Source organism: Mytilus galloprovincialis, chromosome 5 (assembly GCF_965363235.1).
Source record: "Mytilus galloprovincialis chromosome 5, xbMytGall1.hap1.1, whole genome shotgun sequence".
Lineage (NCBI taxonomy): Eukaryota > Metazoa > Mollusca > Bivalvia > Mytilida > Mytilidae > Mytilus > Mytilus galloprovincialis.
The window spans coordinates 49,823,665-49,845,292 of record NC_134842.1 but is presented as its reverse complement, the minus strand read 5'-3'; the positions used below and the strand labels follow the sequence as shown (position 1 = coordinate 49,845,292).

Here is a 21,628-nt window from a genome sequence, read left to right as displayed (position 1 = left end):
ATTCTTTTACTTGTCTTTGTGAATATTTCTTTTACGTTTTAATCTATTGATGGCAATGTCCGTTTGCATGGCTCGGTGCTTATACATCCCGTCATTGTGTAATTACGCTATGTCAAATTTTTGTCTTCTTGGCTATCATTTTTGCTAATGTGCTTGTCTATAACCCCCTTTGTGTTTTTTGTTGTTGTTGACATATTTGTCTGTTTTTAGAGTGATTAAGATTATAACACAATAATGACTGCTTAACTCCTATTTGTGACATGTTCACCTATTATGTCTGTTTGTTTTATTCACACATCGTTGTCATTATAATGAAATTGTATGCGACTGTCATACAATTAATAGGTTTAGCTAGCTTTAAAACCAGGTTTAACCCACCATTTTCTACATAAGAAAATGCCTGTACCCAGTCAGGAATATGACAGTTGTTTTCCGTTCGTTTGCTGTGTCTGAGCTTTTGATTTTGCCATTTGAGCAAGAAATTTGGGTTTTGAATTTTCCTCGGACTATATTTTGTTATTTTACTTTTTTTTGTCTACTAAAGACTCATCAGTAGCGGTTTAATAAAAAATAAAAACGTCAAATACATTGTTAGATACGAAGTTGAAGAGCATTAAGGATCCGATATTGAAAAAAGTAATGGTAAATACAGCTAATGTAATTTATTCTTGGGATAGAAAATCTTGGTATTTGAATAATTCAAAAGTTTGAAAACAGTTAAGATCACTGTCCGTTAAACTGTCGAACATAACGATCACCGCATAATGCAGACTGATCCCTTGTACTCCTGCAAAGGAACAACTTGTTGTCAAGGACACAACGTGCAAATGATACAGAATAGTTAAGTTTAAGTTGAATCATTCGGTAATGAAACAAAACTCTTGTGGAGACTTGTCGCATTGGAAATCTCAACACATAGCATGTTCATATTTTGTCATCAATATTCATAATTTCAAATAAAATTAGTAGATTTGGGTAAATAAGTTCTCATTATTGAATAAATTAACATTCATGTTTAGTGAAAAATTGAGTTCACGTTAATTAAGCTCGAATTAAAAGTCAGGAATATGACGATTGTTATCCATTCGTTTGGTGTGTTTGAGATTTTGATTTTGCCATTTCTTTAGGGACTTTCCGTTTTGAATTTTCCTCGGAGTTCGGTGTTTTTGTGATTTAACTTTTTACTAGCCCCTCTTTGTGATAAATGAAAGATAACTCTGGTTAATTTTCTCAAAATTTTATCATTATAAGGAGAAAATATAATTCGGTTTTCATATAATTATAGTCTTTTTCATAAAAGGTCAAATGCTTTATATAGGTTTCAATCATAACTTCTCACTATAGCATTAGACACAGGTTTGAAGTTTCTGGAATAAAGTGGTGGTTATGGTGTTCTGTTTTTGTGTTTGTGCGTATGTTTATATTGTGTCTGTTTGTGTTAGGGGTGTCGCATCATACAGTCATGTATTTGTATTTAGGGAAACAAGTAATGCAACTACAGCAGAATTACTACATGTCTCAAGTAGCACGTGTGTTGTTCACCTGAATGATTTACCTTAAATTATAAAAAGACAGACGACATTATATATATTATATTACAATAATGCGGCTGTTAAAGATTAAGGCAAATGCACTCTCACAGTTAGTTGCCTCATTAAACCAAATATATTTTTGTGAGGGGGGTTTATAGCGAACTTGATTACCAATGAGTTTCTTGCACTGTCGGTGAGCTTATTACTTTAATGTTACTAAATAATATTTATAAAATTATAAAGTGTTATTTATGTTGGTATATAACACTTTGAAACGTTTGAAACAAATATATAAAATTATAAAATATGCATAAATGTCTTTAACAAACCAATAATAAAAACTAAAATCTATTGAATTTTTAAATTATTTAAAATTAAATCAAATAACTATACGTAAATATAAAAATATGAATCTGTTCAAGGGAGACAATACACGATAGATTCAACAGACTTTTTCGAATTGAAATATAGTAAAATGGAATGTCACTCATGCATACAAATGACACATAAAAAAAATAATTAACACATCATTCGTGCTCCAACTTCGATGAAGATTCTTAAGTATCAATGTATCCAACAGTTGTTAATCTATAAGATAGTGACAGCTAACGCACATTAAGTATATTTGTGCGATTTTTTTTTAAAACTTACTCAGAAAAATGCACGTCCTACTTGACTTTCATAGCTCATAATAAACGTGTTTGCACATTAATATAGTATAGTCGTTAAAGATTATTTGCCTCTAATAGTATAAGACACAATACAGATCGTAAGCTTGCATCAACTTACACATGTTACACAAATACAGATCTAGATTTAATTATAGCCCGAACATTTTGACATTGTTCATTATTTTTATCCGTGTCGTTTTTTTTTTTTCTAATATTTTCACAACTTTCTGTTAAGATTCGATGAAATACCCATATCCTGATATAGTCTGATAAAAGCACTACTGAACCAATCATCCTATTGTTTGATAAGTAGATGAGCACGGAATAATGTCGACGACGAATAAAGCATTATCAGTTGTCATTTGTACAATGTAACACTCATATTTCACCTTCCTTAACAAAAACTTGTTTTCGAAGATTATAAAAAAGGTGATTTAATTTTGAAAACTGTTTGTTATTATAATATAAACGTCAACCAAATCTGTCACTATTTGGAAGACAATTTGACTGTTATTGTATTTATAGCTTATTTCTACCGTTAATTTTTAAGGATTTACACCAGACACATCAACACCTGGCAAATCTTTTAAACTTTACAATCATAACGGTAAATAAAAATATAATTAAAACAGAAATGGACATTCTTTTAAGTATGCAGTCAGGTGAAATTAAAAAAATGTTGAATTTAAACTTGATACTATAAATCAGAAGAACACTATTTAAGGAACAAAATAAGTTAAAAATATTAATAGGTTATGGAACTCCTTTTCGAAATATTCAATGTTTTTATTTAGCATTGGCATAATTTTGGTCTCAATCGTAAGAAAAGAAATATATAGTCCTCTTAAATAATTTATCCTGCATCGTAGGAAAAAACCCGAAAAGTACGAATATCCAACAAAAGATTCCAACTTGACATGACTACATCCTTAAGTTATAAACCACTAATTCATAGCCCTGTGCCTTCCATGCTAAATTCAGCAATTTCAAGCATTAATGGCTACTGTGTTTTAAGTTCAAATACAGTGGCAGTCATTTCATGTCAAACCTATACCTTATCCTGACTTGTGCTGAAAGATTCAACACACCTTTAATTGCATATGAGAGCGTACTGGTTCCCAGGAGTTTGATAGTTTGCATGAATGTATAAATAGGCAACCGTGTCCTGTCGGATTTGGAACATCTATCTCTCGATGTATTCGGTATGTTTACCTCTAGTATATTTGTATTATTGTTGTCAATGGGTCGCTGTCCAGAGTGGACGTGGACGGGTACTTATACATCCATGCAAAAAAAGACAATAAGTACAGATCTAAGAGTACTCACAGTTACTGATAACTAGTTGAAAGCCAATAACAAGTTATTAAAAAAATCATACATCTAAGACTTAAATATCAATCAGCACACATCCAGCATCTAGTGGATTTCTTATAAAGACGTCATGAACAGTCAAAGAAAAACATGACCTTGTACAATGCCAAGATACAGGTACCGACAAATTGTAAGCATTGTATAGGCATGAATATGCATATGTATATAAAAAATAATATTTAGTCTTTATTTTATTTAATGATAATAAAAGCAATATAAGTACCAATAAAAAAAATATTCAATGATATAATTCATGTAATTACAGTGTTGAATTGATTACATTTTAGAATAAGTTAAGTTAAAGGATCGATAAGTTTACCCTGTTTGTTTTTAAATTTCCGGACTCGGTAAACAACATCTCCGTAAAATGAGGATGTGCTTTCCCGTTTGCAAAAAGTTTTCTATATGTACAACCACACTTTCAAACCAAAGCTTTGTATCTAGAATTGAGTAACGGTTTTGAGTAATTTGTGGTAACAAAATCTGCGAAATAATAATTCACCAGTAATACATAGATTACGTTTTATTGAAATCCAAAACGTCACGACATACACGGTCATAACGAACGAGTTGTGATATAGAAACACCGTAAGATGGTGCCAAAGGAATAACCATGTCCACAAAAGGAAACTAAACTATAAATAGCGAAAAATCGTCCTTTTTGTTATAAATTTTAGTGTATAGTGCCTTTGTAAAACTGAAATATCTAAATATAGGAAAGGACAGTTATTACCGTGTACATTTGATTTATTTGGAGTAGGTGCCATTGGGTATATTTTATTTAGAAAATTCTTAACAAAAACTTTTATATTTCTGCAGTTTATTTAGAAAATTCTTAACAAAAACTTGTTTTCGAAGATCATAAAAAAATGAATTTCATTTTGAAAACTGTTGGTTATTATTTTTGTGTTTCATTGCGTTTAATATTATAATATAAACGTCATTCAAATGTGTCACCATTCTAAAGACAATATGACTGTTATTGTATTAATGGCTTATTTCTACCTGTTATTTTTTAGGATTTACACCTGACACATCAACACCTGGTCATTTTACAGATTACAATCATAACGGTTGGTAGAAATATAATTAAAACAGAAATGGACATTCTTTTAAGTATGAAGTCAGATGAAATTAAAAAATGTTGAATTTAAACTTGATACTTTAAATCAGAAGAAAATAATATAATTAAAACAGAAATGGAATTTCTTTTAAGTATGCAGTCAGGTGAAATTAAAAATTGTTGAATTTAAACTTGATACTATAAATCAGAAGAATATTATTTAAGGAACAACATAAGTTAAAAATATTGATAGGTTAGGAAACTCCTTTTCGATATATTTAATGTATATATTTAGCATTGGCATAATTTGGGTCTCAAATCGTAAGAAAAGAAATATATAATCCTCTTAAATAATTTATCCTGCATCGTAGGTGAAAACCCAAAAAGTACGAATATCCGACAAAAAATTTCAAACCTGACATGACTACATCCACTAATTCATAGCCCCTTTGCCTTCTATGCTAAATTCAGCAATTTCAAGCATATTTAATGACTACCGTGATTTAAGTTCAAATACAGTGGCAGTCATTTCATGTCAAAACCATACCTTATCCTGTCTTGTGCTGAAAAATTCAGCATACCTTAATTGCATATTCGAGCGTACTGGATCCCGGAAGTTTGATAGTTTGCACGAATGTATAAATAGGCAGCCGTGTCCGGTCGGAATTTGAACATCTATCTCTCGATGTATTCTGTATGTTTACCTCTAGTATATTTGTCTTATTGTTGTCAATTGGTTGCTGTTTCATTGACATAAACCCATCACTCTTTGTATTCGTATTTATAGACCAACGATATTTTAGTCTGGTAAATATAAGAAATGAGATGTCGTTTGAATGCCAATGAGACAACTCTCAACAAGAGACCCAAATGACACAGGAATTTTCAACAACGTACGGCCTTCAACAATGAACAAATCTCATTCCGCATAGTCAGCTATACAAGTCCCCGAAAAGACACATGTTAAACCATTCAATCCAGGAAACTAACGGCCTAATTTATGTACAAAATAATGAACGAAAAACAAATATGTTACACAGCAACAAACGACAACCAATGAATTACAGGCTCCTGACTTGGGACAGGCATTTCAAAATGTGACGGGGTTAAATTCGTTTGAAGGCGCCAATCCATACCCTAACCTGGGACAGTGGTGTAACAGTACAACATCACAAATATAAAAACTAGTTGAAAAAGGCTTATCTCATCAGATTGATACAAATAGTAATACATCTAAATAAAACACAGAGTGGACGTGGACGGGTACTTATACATCCCTGCCAAAAAAAGACACTTAGTACAGATCTAAGAGTACGCACAGTTACTGATAACTAGTTGAAAGCCAATAACAAGTTATTAAAAAGATCATGAAGCCAATAACAAGTTATTAAAAAATCATGCATCTAAGACTTAAATATCAATCAGCACACATCCAGCATCCAGTGGATTTCTTATAAAGACGTCATGAACAGTCAAAGAAAAACATGACCTTGTACAATGCCAAGATACAGGTATCGAAAAATTGTAAGCATTGTAGAGGCATGAATATGCATATGTATATAAAAAAAATATTTAGTCTTAATTTTATTTACTGATAACAAAAGCAATATTAGTACTAATAAAACAAATATTCAAAGATATAATTACAGTGTTGAATTGATAACATTTTAGAATAAGTTTAGTTAAAGAATAGGTTAGTTTACCCGCATCGTTTTTAAATTTCCGGGCTTGGTAAACTACTTCTCTGTAAAATGAGGATGTGCTTTCCCGTTTGCAATAAGTTTTTTACATGTACAACCACACTTTCAAACCAAAGCTTTGTATCTAAAATTTAGTAACGGTTTTGAGTAATTTGTGGTAACAAAATCCGCAAAATAATAATTCACCAAAAATACATAGATTACGTTTTATTGAAATCCAAAACTTCACGACATACACGGTCATAACGAACGAGTTGTGATATAGAAACACCGTAAGATAGTGCCAAAGGCATAACACCGTCCACAAAAGGAAACTAAACTATAAATACCGAAAAATCGTCCCTTTTGTCGTCAATTTTAGTGTATAGTGCCTGTGTAAAACTGAAATATCTAAATATAGGAAAGGCAGTTACAGCCCTTGGTTGGTGTAAACAAAAAAAACGTGTATGGTGTAATGGTGTATGGCATATGGTGCAATAGTGTAAGGTGTATGGTGTATGGTGTAATGGTGTATGAGGAATGGTGTGATTGTGTAACGTGCGATTGGGAATGGTGTGAATGAACGGTGTACGACATTTCATTGGTTGAAAACGAAGTGCTTTTTATTTTAATTTTTCAAATTGGAAACGTAAACAATAATAATAATCTTAATATTTGAAATTTAATTGCATTACGGGTAATTTCGGATCGTGTAGATAGAATGGGGAATGGTGTATGGTGTAATGTGTAAGGTGTATGGTGCAAAGGTGCAACGTGTATGGTGTAATGGTACAAGGTGTATGGTGTAATGGTGTATGGTGTTAGTGGGAAGTTTACACCATACAAGGACTGTATTACCGTTTATATTTGATTTATTTGGAGTAAGTGCCATTGGGTATTTTTCTGCAGTTTATTTACACAATTCTTGATTATTTAACGAAACAATCATCAAGATAACGCTAAGGGTTGTTGAATTTCATTAGAGAAGAAGGCTTTAAATGAGTTGCAGCAAAATATATTTGCATTCAGATTTACCAATATATATTTGCATTTAGATTTACCAAACGGGCATTTTATTAAACAGGAATCCTATTGTTTGATAAGATTATTTGGAAGTGTAGTGTAAAGAGTTGAAAAGTCACAACTGTCAACAGAATCAAAAGGACCATCATATGAATGTGAAATAACCTTTGCTGTAGATAATAGAATATCATATTTTGAAAATGATTCAGAAATAAATAAAATAGTACATAATACGCCTATTTCCAGAATAAGTAATAAACTTCAAGAACTTTCAAAGCGGTTTGTGTTTGAACCGGCAGACGAAGCAGCCAACACAGTGGTGATGGTTTGCCATAAATACTACACGGACGTTCTTAAGAATGAAATTTTTAATTCATCTACATTCAAGTCCGTGCGCTCCACAGAGAGTGATATAGTAAACAAACATATAACCACATCAAAGCTGGAGTCTTCTTCTGAACATTTGAAGGACCCTACTTTGTATTGGTTACTTAAACTACACAAAAAACAATAAAATATCGTTTCATCTCGCCCTCTAGTGTTCTACAACTAATCTTTCGGTGTTTTTAACAAGTTCCTTGACTACTAAGAGCTTATCATAATCTATTGTAATAAAATATATATTAACATAGTGGAATTAACTATTTTTGGAGAGTAAAAAAATCTTGGATGTTTTAGATAAACTACGTGCTTTTGGTGGTTCTTTTGATTCTGTTGACAGTTTTGACTTTTTTACTCTTTCGTTACACTTCCACACAATCTTATTAAACAAAAGTTTTCCTATTTAATTAGATGGTCGTTTCGGCAACAAAGTTTATCAACATGTTGTAGGTATTCCAATGTGCATTAATTTCCGCCCCTTTAAAGGCAGACTTGTTTTTGTACTGTTATGAATCACAGTTTATGACCAAACTCAGTAAAGACCCATCTAAATTGCATTTAATTGACAAATTCAACAACACTTACCGTTATCTTGATGTTATTTTTTCGTTAAATAATCAAGAATTTTCTAAATATACTGCCGAAATTTACTCAAAGGAACTTACTTTAAATAAATCAAATTTAAACAGTAATAACTGTCCTTTCCTAGATTAAGATATTTCGGTTTTACACGGGAAACTCCACACTAAAATTTACGACAAAAGGTACGATTTTTCGTTCCCTACTGTTAATTCTCCCTTTTTGGATGATGATGTTCCTTTGGCACCATCTTACGGTGTTTATATTTCACAACTCGTTCGCTATGCCCGGGTCTGTTGTGCCGTTTTTGATTTTAACGAACGTTATCTATATGTATTACTGGTAAATTATTAAGCCAGGGAATTCGTTACCACAAATTACTTAGAACCTTTACTTAATTCTTCCATAGATATAAAGATTTGGTTTTGAAGTTTGGTTGTACCTGTAGAAAACTTATTTCAAACGGGATAGCACATCCTCATTATTACAGAAATGTTGTTTACCGTGCCCGGAAATTAAGAAACGATCCTGGTAAACTTATCGATCCTATAAATAAACTTCTTCAACACTGTAATTTGATCATTGAATATTGTTTTATTGGTTTTAATATTGATTTTGTTATTAGTAGATTAAAAGCAAACTAAGTATTATTGATATATACATATACACATTCATGGATCTACAATCTGTCGATACCTGTAACTTTGCATTGCACAAGGTCATGTTTTTCTCTGACAGTTTATGACGTCTTTACACTAAATCCATTGGATGTTGGATGTGTACGGATTAATAATTTAGTCTTATATGCATGCTTTTTTAATTAGTTGTTAGTGTCTTTGAAATAGCTGTCAGTAAATGCGAGTACTCCCAGATCAGTACTTAGTGTCTTTTTGTTGTTGGGATATGCAAGTACTCGACCACGTCTACTCTGTGTAGTATTAGTGTTTGTATCCATCTGATGAGTTAAGCCTTTTTCAACTGATTTGTATTGTTCGTTCTTATGTTGTACTGTTACACCACTGTCCCAGGTTAGGGGGAGGGTTGGGATCCCGCTTACATGTTTAACCCCGCAACATTCTGTATGCATGTGCTTGTCACAAGTCAGGAGACTGTAATTCAGTGGTTGTCGTTTGTTGATGTGTTACACATTTGTTTTTCGTTCATATTTTGTTCAAAAATTAGGCCGTTAGTTTTCTCGTTTTAATTGTTTTACATTTGTCATTTCGGAGCCTTTTATAGCTGACTAATTGGTATGGGCTTTGCTCATTGTTGAAGGCCGTACGGTGACCTATAGTTGTTAATTTCTGTGTCATTTGGTCTCTTGTGGAGAGTTGTCTCATTGTTATTCATGCCAAATCTTCTTTTAATTTCATAACTTGTTTAGTTTTTTTTAACTATTTTGATCTGAGCGTCACTGATGAGTCTTATGTAGACGAAACGCGCGTCTGGCGTATAAAATTATAATCCTGGTACTTTTGATAACTATTAGTTGTCTGCATGTGATATGTTGCCATGCAAAGTTTCTGTCTGTATCCAACTTGCTCTGTTTTTCACTTTTTCATCTCCGTCAATTAATTTTGCAGTACCTACCAATTGGATCAATTGTTTATCTTTACTCAACATGAATATGCATGAAATATTTACCACCCAAAGAAGAGCAAACGATCAAAAATAAAAAATAAACATATTTCATTTCATGTAAACATTAAGAAAATATAAATAAGGGGAGGGTTCAGATCTATATAAAAAATCTAAGTTAATCCCCACCACAGTTCTGAACTGATAATGTGTTTAGTAGGGTATCTACCAGACTATGTGCCTGAACCTTACTCGAGGTTGTCTTATTTCATATTCTTTTTTTGGGGGCTTTTTTTGTCGATAATTTCGATAATTTATTGATAACGGCAGATCTTTGATTTAATGTACGTAATCTCAACTTTTACAAATGTCTATCCAATTTTTTAAATTACAGTTTATACAGACTCGGGATCATCCTGAGATTGACATAGTGTATAGGCACCCGTCTCTTTTTGAGTACTGTAGGTTTCATTTCTATAAATATCAACAATGCAATTTCCCAAAGGGACTCCTTTCACGGCTAAAATTGTACCACTATAATTTGAAAAAAAATTATATCCTAAAATGGAAAGTTTATACGCACTACTATTTTTTTCAAAGGTCAAAATATAGGGCTGTGCGGCATATTTTCAACGTGTATATGCCCCGAACTTCTAAGAGTTTAAACATACATTGAAATTCTATACTACTCCTACCTTGAGTTAAGGATTTCCACAGATTTCAATTCTGTCGCTATGAATATGTATATTTACTGGTAACATTCTCAAGATATGTCTCTACGAGATTAAACATAGAGATCATATCTGGAAACCAGTACGTAAACAAAATTGATTATCTATGAATATTATATATCTCCCCACAAGAGGCGTGGTGTGAGAAACAGCTGTATTTACAAAGTGCAACCTATACTCACATTTATTCCAATAGAAAACTCTCTTAAAACACTTTTTTCTCACAACAATACTTATTTATCAGAATTATAGCCTTTAAGAAATCACTGCATATACTCTTAGTTATCTTGTACAGTACATGTTATACCCCAATCCCTGTATCATTTTTTTAAAGAATTTGAAAACAAGACTTTTTAAAATGATCGCCAGCTTCCCCTATGTGCATGTTTTCTGACATGAAATGTCTAGAACCTGTTTGAAACTATTTTGATGACAAATTGAAAGCATTTCAGAACACTATTAATGTAATGTTTAGCAGCTAATCATTCCAACATTCAAGATAATATAAATTACCCAATCATGCCTCTTTCTCCAGTCCACATCTTACTGTATGCCTATTTGTCAATGAAAGTTCAAAGTTACTGCCTCAAATGGTCAGTTTAGAAATCTTGTCACAACAGAATCATCTCTTACCATATATATAACATTATTTAGCTAATATTTAAACTAGAAGTGTTTAAACAAAGTAGTATTGTCAAAAGTTATAAATATGTATGGAGATACCAGTCTGATGTATGACTTTACTAAAAGTTTTATAGAAATGACTGCTAACATCTGATTTTTGCATTACTTCTAAGCACAGTCATTGGTTTCTATACACAAGACCTTTTAAAATGATAAAGTCATAGCATTTACAAGTTAAATTATTTGTTTAATGACCCAAGGGGCAGGCATTTTTCTCTGTGTTTTGCCTCTGGGGCCTAAAATTTCCTAAATTATTCTGCTGTTTCTAGCAATATGGAATATTGGGGATAGAACACACTATTGTAAGTTTTCTTGATGTATTTGTGTATTTCTAGCTTGTATTTTTTATTTCGCGGTCACAAAAAAGCACATTTAGATGTTAGGGCTTACTTTTGGGTTATCGACAGAAAAAACACCCCTACAATAATATTCAGGAAGGATCTATGAGTTTCAAAGACTGTGAAGAGTAAATATAAGCACTTTTCAACAATTCAAATTACTAATATCCATACATTATGAATTTATTTTGCATTCAGGGCTTTAAGTAAACTATGCATACTGTAAACTGTGAATTTATGCTAAATAAGTCATCATAGTTAAGGGCAAGGATTTTCTCAATCATCATGAACTATTTATAAAACTTCATATTTGAGTTAATTTCATTAAAATCTCGGAGATAAACCAGATTTGGTTAAATTCTGTATGTTATCTTGTTTTACTCAATATAGTATAAAAATGAGAATGGAAATGTGGAATATGTCAAAGAGACAATAACCCAACCAAAGAGCAGACAACAAGGTTGCATTTCTGTAAATATCAACAATGCAATTTCCCATGGGAACTCCTGTCACGGCTAAAACTACCACTTTTAATATGAAGTTTTGAAAAAAACCATATCCTGGAATGGAAAGTTCATATGCACTTCTATTTTTTTCAAAGGTCAAAATATAGGGCTGTGCGGCATATGCCCCGAACTTCTAAGAGTTTAAACTTACATAAAATTCTATACTACTCCTACCTTGACTTAAGGATTTCCACAGATTTCCTTTTCATTGCTATGCATATGTATATTTACTGGTAACATTCCCAAGATATGTCTCTACGAGATAACACATAGAGATCATTATGGCATATCTGGGAACCAGTACGTAAACAAAATTAATTATCTATGAATATTATATATCTCCCCAAAAGAGGCGTGGTTTGAGAAACAGCTGTATTTACAAAGTGCAACCTGTAGGTTGCCCTGCTCGAAGTGTTTTTTTGTTATTATTATTGTAATTGTCGGGTTGCCGTCTGATTGAAATACAGCCCACTTCTAGATTTATTCTTGCAATTACTTTAAACCCTGTTTCCGTTATTTAGACTGTAAAGATTTGATAAACTGTCGCCCGTATCCGAAAGAAAGGATTTGTCCAGCCAATAGTAGTTACCATTCTTGGGCAAATGTAAGATGCAGGATGTATTGTGGTTTTTGTATTGGTAAGTTATCAGTTTTGATTAGCAATAGAAATATCAAGACAGTACAAATGGTTGGGCGTATTACATTAAAACAAGGAAAGAAAACCGACAAAACGCAAGCAACGAATTTGGTTGAAGGTCAACAAATTACACTCCTTGTCGATTTTTATGGAAGGCACACTTCTGTTTTGATAATATTGTATTAAAATTATGACTATGAATGCATTCTTGGGTTTTTTTAAAGCTCAAAAGAATTCATAATCAATACAAGGTTACAATTAAGCGTGTTGCTCAATTATAGTGACTTATATTTAAGAACATCAGTTCCCTAATTCGAAGTTTGAATCAAGACTCGCATGTTTCTTTTACTTTTTCTGTGTCGAAATTGTGTCGATTTTATTTTGAGCATTTTAAAGGATTTTCTTCTTAAGATATAAGGATATAAGACGGCATGATTGAAGAAAGTAGTATATACTTTGATCTTGCTTTCAGTAACCGCGAATATGATTTTTTTCGGGTTTGTTTAGTATCGTCTATCTTGACTGTGCCGGTGTTTTTGTCATCTATTCACTGGTTGTCTGGTTTCTTTTCGTTTGTCTTAAGTCAAATCTTCTATTTCTTTTTCAAGAAATAAAATCTTAAGATAAAAAAAATCATGTTGTTAAAGGATCAAGTAACAAAACAAAATAAAGAGAAAAGGATAATTATGTCTGCAATATATCCAAATGTATTATAATAAGAACTTAATATATATTTCAGTCAGTACACCACCATCATGCGCCGACAAAATATCTAACTGTAATGAGTATGATGCAGATCTTTGCACAAACCCATTATACAGGCTCTTTAAAGAGGACAATTGTCAACTGTTTTGTGGACTTTGCAAAATAGCAGGTAATATTATAATAATTAAAGTTTTACTCATTTTAGGGCACACTAATTGTTCTGTTATAATTAGGGATGCCGCCGAGTACTTCCTCAAGTATTTCTCGAAAAGTCAGAATATCAAATATGAAAATATGATGATCTTAGTTTTTATTATGTGTATTTTAATTTATTTTTGAGTTATAAACACATTATATGCCATTAATTTTGTTAAATTAGATGACTTCAGAAAATGTCTAATTATTCAAATTATTACCGTATTTTAGCCCATGATAAATGTTCATTCCTAATTGTGAAATTAAATGACCAATATAATTATGTGCATGCATGTATTTTTAACAATTCTCAGTTTCAGAACCTAAAGGACTATGGGTAATTGCAGTGTTCAGTATTTCCATGACGAAATTAGCATCACTTCATGAGTTAAATTTTCATTTGGACAATGTCAGCCAATTTCAACGTTTTATAGCTTTAGAAATTATTACCCATGTCGCATTAGATTCTGTCGACTTTCATCATTTAATCCACATTTGAAAGGAATCAAGTCTGAAATATAAAATCTACAAATCCAGATACTGCGTTTTATGTGCGCAAGTTTCATTTCGTCTGTCTTAAGTCAAATGTTCTTTTATTTCTCAAGAAATAAAATCTTTAGATAAAAACAAAAATACATGTTGTTAAAGGATCAAGTTATCTAACAAAAAATAAAGATAGGGTAAACTATTTATGCAATATATCCAAATGTTTATAATAAGGACTTAATATATATTTCAGTCAGTACACCACCACCATCATGCGCCGACAAAATATCTAACTGTAGGGAGTATGATGCCGATCTCTGCACAAACCCATTATACAGGCTCTTTAGAGACGACAATTGTCAACGGTTTTGTGGACTTTGCAAAATAGCAGGTAATATTATAATAATTATAGTTTTACTCATTTCAGGGCACACTAATTGTTCTGTTATAATTAGGGATGCCGACGCGTACCTCCTTCAAAATTCATCGAACAGTCAGAGTATTAAATATATAAATATGATGATCTTACTTCTTTTTTTTTTAGTTTTGTGAATTTTCATTGAGTTATACGTACACTAGATGCCATTAATTTTGTTAAATTAGTTGACCTCAGAAAATGTATAATTATTCAAGTTATTACCGTATTTTAGCACATGATAAATGTTTTCTCCAAATGGTGAAATTAAATGATCAAAATAATTATGTGCTTGCATGTATTTTTAACAATTGGCCGTTTCAGAACCTAAAGAACTATGGGAAATTGCATTGTTCACTATTTCCATGATGATATTAGCGTCAGTTCATGAGTTGAATTTCCATTTGGACAATGTCAGCCAATTTCAACGTTTTATCGCTTTAGACATTATTACCTGGAGCGCATAAGTTTATGAAGACTTTCATCATTTGGTCTACATTTGAAAGGAATCAAGTCTAAAATATAAAACTACAAATACAGATACTGCTTTTTATGTGCGTAAGTTGCATATCGTCTGTCAAATTTTCTTTTATTTCTTTACAATTAAAATCTTAAGATAAAAACAAAAATACATGTTGTTAAAGGATCAAGTGATATAACAACAAAAAAAGATAGGGAGAACTATTTATGCAGAATATCAAAATGCATTAAAATAAAGACTAAATATATATTTCAGTCAGTACAACACCACCATTCTTCCCGGACGTGTGAGTGTAACCAAGATGACTGTGTTTAAGTAAGGATAAAACAATCAGGAGCTGACTTTTATTCTACTACCAATCCAAAAGGTGAAAAACTGAAAATAAAAATATAAATACAATTTGACAATGTGTTCAATGATAATTAAAGTCCATTAAAAATACGGATAAACAGTTCGTAGATATATAAAGCGGTTAAAGTTCTTTATAATAATAAATAGATGATTATTCTTGCACACGTCGGGTTCTGTCTTGAATTAAATTGTGTAATCGCAGATACGAACAGTTTGAACGGTGAAATGTTCATAGTTTATAACATAGGAAATATATAAAAACAGATCATCGCTGATGTAAAGACACGATTTGTAATGATGTAAATGTAACTCATGCTGTGGTTAGCCACGAATTGTTCCTTTGGACAACATGTCCGCTGAATGTTCCTTGCAGTTGCGCACACGGCCTGCTGATCAGTTTTCGTCTCTCAGAAGAGAGGGGAAAGTAACACGGATTCCTACACTTTCCTGTATAAAACTTCCCGTCTGAGGTCTATTTGACATCACTATTCCATTATCAAAAACAAATAAAATGCTAAATATATAACAACTGTCCGATGGTTCACTTAGAAGTAGTCCAAGGGGAGGCTGGGTATTTCACAGCTTCTATTCTAGATAAGGCGGTGTTTCCGACGAGATCGCGGCGATCTAAGATCCAACTCCATGGCTGTAGTTCTAATTGAAGAATTTCCTTTCGACACGGATATGCAATCCAACGAAGACGTCGTGCGAGACGGACGCTTTCCTTTACGTTTACGGCATACAGTAGACCATCCGGTGCCTTCTTCTTCTTTATGTAAATCCCTCCAGTGTTGGAGCACACACAGCTAGCTGTGTTTCCTTAACGAATTAGTTTTTAAAAATGTTAACATATCCACAAGTTATTCCAAATTGTAATAAAATCCTCCACCAGAACGTTGCACATGCACAAAATTTATTTACAGAAATGTACATATTATATACACGGATTACCCATTCATTATCCAGGTTCTGTTCCTCCGTTATCCAGGATGTAGATACGGTGAAAAAAGTAATGTCTAGTTAAATAAAATCAATTAACTATTTTGGCTGTTGAATTCACTGGATAGAGTTAATGAATTAAAAGGTCTTCATTCATATGGGAGCCAAGAAGTGCAAGCCAAAATACTATGCATTTAGAGGATGCTACAGATGGTTATTTTCTTTCTAATGTTGATATCTTTGTTAATAAGCAATGATATATTTTTGCGTTTTAAGAGTTAGTTCTACATTGTACTCAAATTTTAAAGTCTTGCACGGTACACACGTTCAGGCTTGTATATATGGTGTATATTATAGTTAAGCAAGCAGATATTAACGTTCTAAATATTTATGCATAAACATCACACTAAAGTATTTTAATTACGGCAACTATTTTACTATTTATGATATATATCATATATAGACACATGGTAGTAAATATTGTCATTAGTGTCTTTATGGGGAGCTGTGAAACCCAGGGAAGTGTTATATCTCGGCTGATAGTCTCTTTTTGTGAATTTCATAGCAGTATATTCTGGACATATTTTCAATCTTTCCAAGTATTTCTGGGTTGTTCGGTATAATGTTCAGATTTGCGAAGCTTTGACAGTCTACTATAAGTGTACATATTGCCTCACGGTTACTGAAGTGAGTTGCCCATGTTGATGCAGATATAATACTCACTATAAAGTTCTTAATTGGAGTATATAATGCTATCCTGATGTTCATATACAATGGACAAGTTGTTAACACATGACATAGGTCTTCGTTTTCAGTTCTACAGTTTGGACAAATCGGGTCTACCTTGGCCTGGTTAAATCTGTGTCTATGAGCTTGTAATATATAGGTTCCCGTTAACATGCGGCTTTTTGTAATTGCTTTTCTAATGTCCGAGACTGATGAAGAAACTTTAGCCCAAACAGGATGTGTGACACCTATTGTTAAGTTCGAAATTGTTAAATTTTGTAGAGTTGATTTTTCTTCACATTCTAGGCGTAGTTTGTTAGTCCAATGACCGTTTATTGCTGATTTTGTCCGTTTTTTCCATTCTATTTTTGAATACTTCTTTTCGCATAATTCCAGAAAGAAAGGTAGGTTGTACATCTCTAAAATTTCTGCTGTTTTAGTGAAGAAGCTTGTTGATCTTCCGGACATATATTGACGCATAGCTAGTGATCTAATATTTTCATTGTCGCTATTGAGAACACCAAATAGGAGGCTAAGTTGTCTTTTGTGAATTTCAGCAATAAGCGGTAGAGCTCCCAGAAGTAGGTATACTGATGCACATGCTGTCCTTTTCGGAAGAGACTGAAGTTTTCTCAAGGTATCGAGGTGGAAGCTTGAAAGAAGTGACATTTCTTTAGAGTTCACATGTAGAGTTTCAAGCCCGTACAGTAGCCTTGGTAGGACGTATGCTTGATAGATCCTATATGAAGTTTTAGGATTTAAACCATTTGAGCCGTGTACACCAGTCTTTATGAGCGAGTATAATGTTCTTCTGGCTAAACTGATGCGATCATCTACATTTATTCGGGTTTCATCTTTTGTTGATCTTGTTAGCCCTAGGTGGGTTGTACGATCCGTACAATTTAAATCATTGTTCCCCATTTTAAAAGCATCGCTATCTTCAGGATCTTTACGTCTGCGCAAGTAGGACATCCAACATAATTGTTGCCTATATGAGAACCTAGATTTCGTTTTTGCAGATCTAGAAGCAGTTCGTTTATGTAGGCCTTATATAGGTGAGTAGATAGGACACCTCCTTGTCGCACGCCCTGGTGTATTTCAAAGCTTGTACTTGTTTCTCCTTTCCATTTTACTGTTGATGTTACGCCGCTATATAGCTCCTCGATAATGTTCCACAAATTCAGATTTAGTCCGTAGTGATATAGCCTGTCCATCAGTATTACGTGACTTACAACATCAAATGCTTTTTGACTGTCGAGTGTTGTGACGAAGATGGTTTGTTTTCCTGTGATCTCTGAGCATGCCTCCGAAAGTATTAGGGCTGCCATGTTTGGAGATAGTCCTTGTGTAAAACCAAACTGTAAAGGAGATTGACCTGATTTCATTAAGTTAGATTTATCCAAAATGATATATTCGAATACTTTTCCAATAATTGATGTGACTGTTATACCACGGTAATTTTCTACCTCATAGAATGCCTTTCCTTTCTTCAGAATCGGAGATACTGTTCCGGTTTTAAACGTTGATGGTACTTTTTCCTCTAATAGAATTTGGTTAAATGTTTCTTGTAGTATTTCATGCAAGCTTTCCCCTGAGTGTTTCAAATGTTCTGAGGCTAAATCATATTCGTCTGCTGCTTTCTTAGTATTGAGTTGGTTTATAGCTTTCCGGACGTCTTCCTTAGTTATGATAACTTCTGTGTCGGTTGAAGCCTTTGCGATTTCTTTATGCTTCTTTTCTCTGTCACTTAAGTTGGAATTGTCTATTCTGCTTTCCTCTTGTCCTTGCGTATCCAAAAGCGAATTGAAGCTTTCCTTGGGAATTGAATGTTTTTGGATGTACTTTTCTTTGTCGGCATTCACTTTTGGTGGCGTTGATTCCGAAGTGAACTTTTCGGCTTCTGCAAATCTGGCGATTGAAGTCGCTGATTTTGTTTTCGGTTGCCCATGTAAAAGGGGATGTTTTAACGACTCAGTTTGAATTTCATTTCACTGGGTGTTGGTTTTATTACACTCAGGTAATTTCTTTGTCTGTGGTTTCACAACACTGTAAGTTGGATTTGTTTCCTTTGTAGTGAGTTCAAGGAGAACATGTTGCTTATCAGAGCGTATTTCTCCAACAATAATCCAACCCAGTTTTAACGTTTGTGCAAATGGAGCCTTTGGTGGTCCTAGACGTTGATTTAGAACATGATGTGCCTCTATAAGGTCTCTTCCAATGAGCAATAGGATTTTGCATTTTCCATCAATCGGGAGAATATGTTTTTGTAGTTCTTGCAAGTGTTGATATTGCAATATATCCTCAGGTGTAGCAATTTCGTTCCGATTATTGGGAATGTTATCGCATTCAATCAGTTCAGGCAGATTGAATCTAGTATTGTCGTGTACAGACTTCACGACAAAGCCGCTTCCTCGTTTACCGTAAGTAACCTTGCTGCCGGAGCATGTGGATAACAAATAGTCTTTCGTTTCTGCCTGTACATTGAGTAGGCTGAAGAATTCAGGAGCCACGAGAGACCGGTTGCTTTGGTCGTCAATAATTGCATACATGCGAATTACTTTGTCCTGATTCTTTCTGTGAAAGACATTCACAGGAAGTTTCTTGGCACAAGATTTACTACTGTTGCCGTCTTTGGAGATATCTGTGTAAGTAGAACTAACAGAGGTTAGCTTGGTTTTAGCTAACTCAAGTTGCTCCCCGCCGTCGACTGATCTAGGTTGGTTTACTCGATTTGTGTGTAATGCGGTGGTGTGTTGTTTACTTCCGCATTCATTGCAACTGATACTTGCATTGCAATCACGACTTCTGTGCATAGTCGAATCACAGCATTTGTAACAAAGATTGTTTTGCCTCAACAGTTCCTTGCGTTCCTCTATAGTTTTTGCTCTGAACCCACACATTCATTTAGCGAATGTTCGGTATTGTGTATTATGCACAGATTTTGTTGCTGTGCAGTCTCTCTAGATCGTTGTTCGACAGCTGTCTTGTGAACGTTGATGTTCGTTCCAGGCTGAGGTGTGAACCTTGGCGCAGCACCTTTTGTGCTTGGTGTGACTCTTGACCCAAAAATGAATCCAGGATCGTTTTTAATTCTACTGATTTCACTGATAAATGCAGATAACTCTGTAAAAGGAGGAAAGGCAACGTCGTGGTTAGATTTGTATCTAGACGCCCTTGTAATCCACTTTTCCTGAAGTCCATGGGGTAGTTTTTCAATGACAGGGTTTATTCCGGTCGGTGAATCAAAATAAACTAGCAGACATCCCAGCTTGGTGTTGTCCTTGTGGTATTCTATTTCTGATAGAATGTCAGACAGTTCATAGAGACGTGCGTTGTCCTTTTTTGTCAATGATGGGAATTTGTCAAGTTTACTCCTGAGAGGGGCTTCCAACATTTCTGGAGCACCATATCGCTCATCCAATCTTTGCCATAACCTCTGTAGGCATCTTGTAGGGTTGTTGGCTTTGATGCCCTTATACTCATGGCATGTTTATCAGACTGATCCTAGCCACTTAATCAGTCTATTTTGTTCCGAGTCCGAAACTTGTAATTCGTCTATAATGTTTTAAAGCTGGACTTCCATGTATGGAAGGATTCTGCCTGGTCATTAAAATTTAGTAGCCGGGAGAACAATAGGGCTTTGCGTAGAAGAAATCTAGTTATCTCTGACGTAAGATTAATTTGTTGCTGGTATGCAACAGGGGTCTCTTCTATTACACCTTGTTTTTGGTTTGAAGCAGGGATCTCTTCTATAACATCTTTTTTTATGCGTAAGACAGAGATCGCTTCTCTAACACCCTGTTTTTGGTGTTCAGCAGGGATCTCATCTGAAAGGCTTACTTTTTGTATGCCAGATACTATTTCCAGATCTGGAATTAAGGTAATTTCCGGTGACTTAGTATCGGAAGGCAAGACAGCAGGTGCCTGTGGCGGCAGGTTCAGTGCCATGGATGGCACGAACGCTGGTGCTTCATGACTCAGCTTAAGCATACCAGGACTTTGTCTTATCTTGCGAGTTCCTGTTACGTCTTTATAGCAGTTGATACAGAAGTTTTTTGACGAAATTTTGCACACGCTGGAGCGGGTCTTCCTTTTCGTTAGGAAGATCGCTAACTGCTTGGCTTCCGTCGTATTCCAGGATACGGGCCTCGGCTTCTGCGGCTGCAGCTTCTCTTTTTGCTTCGAGAATGTTCCTAGCGGCCTCAAGTTCGGCTTTTTCTCGGACCGCACGTGCAGCTTCCTGTTCCATTTGAGTTTTCCTGCGAACGGCCTCCTGTTCTTTTTTAGCTTTGATATGCTCTTCCTCCTGTTCAATTCGAGCTTTAAGGTGAACAGCCTCAAGTTCCATTTCGGCTTTTCTACGTGTAGCCTCTTGTTCCGCTTCGGCTTTTCTACGTGTGGCCTCTTGGTTTGCACGGATGGCTTCTTGTTCAATTTCGGCCTTGATTACAGTTTGTCTGTATAGGGTTCGTTCCTGTAAAACGGCCTCCTGCTTTAGGAGCGCAGCTTCTTGCTCGGCAAAGGCTATCTTTGATCTAGCGGACTCTGCCTAGGCAC

At 34.0% G+C, this 21,628-nt stretch overlaps 1 protein-coding gene across 2 annotated transcripts in view; it reads left to right on the top strand.

Annotated features, from left to right (window-relative positions):
* LOC143075977 (uncharacterized) overlaps nt 1–15,454 on the top strand; it is a 32,742-nt gene extending 17,288 nt beyond the window's left edge. The window contains exons 10-14 of one of the 2 annotated variants that reach the window (XM_076251590.1): nt 4,594–4,647; nt 12,658–12,774; nt 13,513–13,647; nt 14,413–14,550; nt 15,311–15,454. In XM_076251590.1, coding sequence (XP_076107705.1) covers nt 4,594–4,647; nt 12,658–12,774; nt 13,513–13,647; nt 14,413–14,550; nt 15,311–15,345 — 479 coding nt within the window. In that variant the 3' untranslated portion in view covers nt 15,346–15,454. Of the gene's footprint in view, nt 1–4,593; nt 4,648–12,657; nt 12,775–13,512; nt 13,648–14,412; nt 14,551–14,898; nt 15,098–15,310 lie in introns of those variants that run through there. The other variant, XM_076251589.1, reaches the window with a different exon arrangement.
* Nucleotides 15,455–21,628: the final 6,174 nt, after the last annotated feature.